The following is a 4,352-nucleotide window of genomic DNA, read 5'->3' on the forward strand; positions in this document are numbered from 1 at the left end:
GTCAAGGTATCTATGTCCTAAAGAAGAGTACAATTACACAACTATGCAGTATTTACAATATCCTCTGATAAAAGTTCTTTAATACACACTCTGCCTGTGATCATGAAGTATAGAATGTTCCAGAATGCCAGACCTAAGTGGCAGAAGGTCAGAGCTGGAAGGGACCTGCAGGTTGTCTGGTCCCCTCCCTTTGGCTTCAGCCTCAGGGCAGTAGCGTAACAGGAAAAGCACGGCTGAGAGAGCTTCCTCCTCAAGGCTTGTAACCTTGGATGACAGCACATCCCGACTGCACTGGCTTTATTGTTCGCATTGATGATTCTGAGGATAGAACAGATCCAGCAAAGGGCTGGACCACCAGCAGTTCATTTCCCTTCAAACAGTCTGTGTCGGCACCACACTCTCCTCATGGCATTCTTCATGTCTGTGTTTCTCAGTGTGTAGATGAGAGGGTTGAACATGGGGGCAATCATGGTGTAAAATAGGGCAAAAACCTTGTCATTACTGACCGAATCAGCCATGGGAGCATAGGTGAAGATGAGGGGCAGGAAGAACATGAACACGACAGTGACGTGAGACCCGCAGGTAGAGAGGGCTTTGCGGCGGCCCTCGGATGAGCGGGTCCTCAGGGTGGACAGGACGATGATGTAGGAAATCACCAAGGCAACAAAGGTCAAGATGGACAGCATCCCCGTTGTGGCGATGATCGCAATGACCAGAAGGCTAGTGTCTGTGCAGGCCAGCTTCAGCAAGGGGAATACGTCACAGAAATAGTGGTCTATCTGATTGGGGCCACAGAAGGGAAGCACCGTGATGACCAATACATGCAGGATTGAGTGGATAAATGCCGCGAGAATGGAGGCCACCACGAGGGCATAGCACACCCGTGTGCTCATGATGGCCGTATAGCGGAGGGGTCTGCAGATGGCTGCATAGCGGTCATAGGCCATGGCCACCAAGATGAAGATCTCCGTGGCACCAAAAAAGTGGGCATAAAACATCTGGGCCATGCAGCTGTTGTAGGAGATGGTCTTCCTCTGAGCCAGCGAGTCTGTGATCAGTTTGGGGGCCACCGTGGAGGTGAAGCAGACATCCATGAAGGACAGGCAGCTGAGGAAAAAGTACATGGGCTGCTCCCTGAGGCGGCTGCCCCTGATGGTGAGAAGAATGAGCAGGTTTCCTGAGAGAATTGCAATATAGCAAAGTGAGAAAAGCACAAAGCAGGCAACCTCTGCATCCTCATCTCTAGAGAGTCCCAGGAGGATAAATTCTGTGATGTTCTCATGTCCCATTGCTTCTGTGGCTTGATCATTTAGAAGTGGCAGTTTATATACCTGAAACATCAACTTTTTAAAATTATTGTTTTTTTAAGGTTACTTGTTTATTCACTAAAGATAATTATTGTTTATGAAACAATCGCTCTAATTAGTGCTAAGGGTACAGCAGTGTACTGAGTATGTACACTTTCTACTCACAAGAAGAGTACAATTCATTAAAGAAGTCATATAGTCAGAAAAATAGCACATATAACACCATTTAATTGGAATTTTGATCAATCCCAAAGCCTCAGACTTACCACGTGCAACAGAATGAAAACTTAAAAGGTTAAACGTTGTGTTTCAGGTTAATTTTGAGATGCAATTTCAGTATTACACTTCAGAGTGATTTTTGATTCTTGGCTTGTATAAAGCAGCAGCGCATTTCTCTGTTCTCCGAGGCCAGGGAGATCACTATTATTCTCAGTCCTTCCAGGTGACTAAATCTGTGCTGAATCCTGAAAGTCCCATAATGTCATCAGGCTTCAGTGAACTGGTAATTTTAAATTCCGGACCTCTGGTTGACAATTTCATAAAGTGGCTTCAGAACCATGTCATGAACATTTTTTTTTTAGCTAGTGGAAAGAAATAGCAACAATCAGATAATTGGGGAAAGGGTTGCTCCATTGTATGGGCTTCTGGGACATTTATGGTTTTCTGGAATTGATGTTATTTCACAGTTTGCTCTCCAGTCTAACCGAGGATTTTCCCTCATTTTTGCCCTTTAATCACATTTTCTGGAACTTCCTTTTAGGACTGCACCCTTGACGTACCAAACTGCACCTAAAAATTCTTTCTCACTTGCTCTTTGTCAGTGCCTTGTATCTCTTTGAATTGCACCACTTTCTTTCCTACCAGCCTCACCGTTTGCTCATGGGTTCATATCCTGGAATATTTTAGTTAAAAATAACATGTTTCTTTGGTGTAAAATATTAACACTATATCTCTTACTTCTTTTTGGCAACCTGATCTAAAACGTATCACAAAACTTCTAAATTCAAGGCTCAGTTTTATAAAAAAATAAACCCAACACCCTGATAAAATTTGGCAGCCTGTTTGTGAAGTGTTATAATAGCAATTGAACAATGACCTTTATTTCATGTGAGTTCTTATGAAATAGTCTTAGAAAAACACCCATTTGGCATATATCTATAGGATTTTAGGGAGTTCATGAACTTTTGATTTGAGTTCCATCCATGAACTTCAAGTTAACACACACCTGTGGTCTAATATCTTGCAAAATCTCTGGAAATACCTCTGTCACACAAACACAATGTCAATTTCAGTGGTTCTGAGCTATGGTGTGATTTCTTTAAAAGAAAGTGTTAAAGGTACTTTGATGATTAGTTTCTTATTCTGTTCTTAAAATAGAGTTCCCTCATTGACATTAGAATTGTACTAAAAAACATAAAAGGATTGAAACAAGTAAAAAGATATACCATGTTTATAGTTAAAGAGAAGCAATATAAGACAGATGTCAATTCTTACCAAATTAATCAAAACATTCAAAAATTAAAATGAAAATTCTGACTAAAGGTTTCATGAAATCCAAAAAACTGATTTCAAATTTCAGAAACAGTTCATATTTAGAGTAAGTAAGCCAACTATTTAAAAGGAAGAACAAAGAGGAGAGACATCCATTTTCAGAATTGAAGTGTATTATACTAAGTGAAATACACCAGCTGGATAAGACAAATACCTTATGGTTTCACTTGTATGTGAAATCTAAAAGAAAATAAAACAAAATAAACCAAACAGCAGTGGACTCATAGACACTGTGAAGTAAGGTGGTTATGATGGAGGAAGGGTTGGGGCTGGTGGGTGAAATAGGTGAAGGTGATAAAGCACAAAATCTCAGTCATAGTATATATTAGTGGAGATAAAGTACAGCATAGAGAATATAGTCAATGGTTCTGTAACATCTTTTTATGATGACAAATAGTAACTGCACTAATTGGGTGAGGAGTGAGTAATGTATGTAACTGTCAAATCACTGTGCTGTACACTTGAGGCACATATAATATTATACATATATCAACTATACTTTAATAATAAAATCAAAAAAATGAAATAAAATTAGGCCCATCAGACAGACTGAAAAAAACACAGTAAAGTTTTGGAAATTAATGAGTTGATGGGAAAAAGAGGTTGCTGGCCTTGAGGATAGTCAGTAAATAAACACATGAGTATATTGGAATATATTCTGTGTTTAAGCTGAAATTTTAAATTGATGTGAAATAGTGGACTTTCTGGTAACTGACTTTGAATCTTCATCTGGAAGAAAAGAAATACCCATTACAAGGCACAAAAAATTATATTCCAGATGGTTGAAAGATACGAGTGTATCAAGAAAAACTAGAAAAAATATTTGAGAAATGATTCAGTTTATATCTTAAATAGGAATATTTTACAAAAAACAAATAAATAAAAAATATACACTTAAAATTTCTGTCTGACAAAATTCCAAATGAACCAAATATTTTAAAAAGTGGCAATATGGAAGTAAATGTTTATAAATCCTATAGATCAATAATGTATAGATAAGTAACACAATTTTTTAACAGCAAAACACTTGAGTAGGGAATACACAGAAAGGAAATTACAACTGGTCAAAAGCATATGTAAAAATACTCAACTTCATAGTACAGCATGGAGAATACAGCCAATGATTCTGTAACATCTTCCTATGTTGGACAGATAGTAAGTGCACTAGTTGGGGTGAGTATATAAGAATATGGGTAATTTTTTAAACTAGTGTGTTGTATATTTCAAACTGATATCAGATTATATTTCAACTATACTTCAATTTTAAAAAATGAAAAAATATTTAACATCATTAGAATCATGGAAGTGCAAATTAAACAATGAAATACTATTTTTATTTATCAATGTCATAAAAATAAATTTAACATCAAAAATCTAAATGGCTGTCCATATAAAAAATGTCCCAGCAAAACTACCCCAGAAAGTATTCAAAAGGATATGCACTGCAGACACATTCAAATGCGGAAAATAGAAGTGATCTAAATACCTACAATA

The 4,352-nt window shown here is 37.5% G+C and overlaps 1 protein-coding gene across 1 annotated transcript; it reads right to left on the minus strand.

The window, feature by feature from the left end:
- Nucleotides 1–362: 362 nt before the first annotated feature.
- LOC118915924 (olfactory receptor 4P4-like) lies at nt 363–1,289 on the minus strand. The gene has a single exon (XM_036892337.2). The coding sequence runs from the start codon at nt 1,287–1,289 to the stop codon at nt 363–365; it is 927 nt and encodes a 308-aa protein (XP_036748232.2).
- Nucleotides 1,290–4,352: the final 3,063 nt, after the last annotated feature.

Source organism: Manis pentadactyla, chromosome 13 (genome assembly GCF_030020395.1).
Source record: "Manis pentadactyla isolate mManPen7 chromosome 13, mManPen7.hap1, whole genome shotgun sequence".
Classification (NCBI taxonomy): domain Eukaryota; kingdom Metazoa; phylum Chordata; class Mammalia; order Pholidota; family Manidae; genus Manis; species Manis pentadactyla.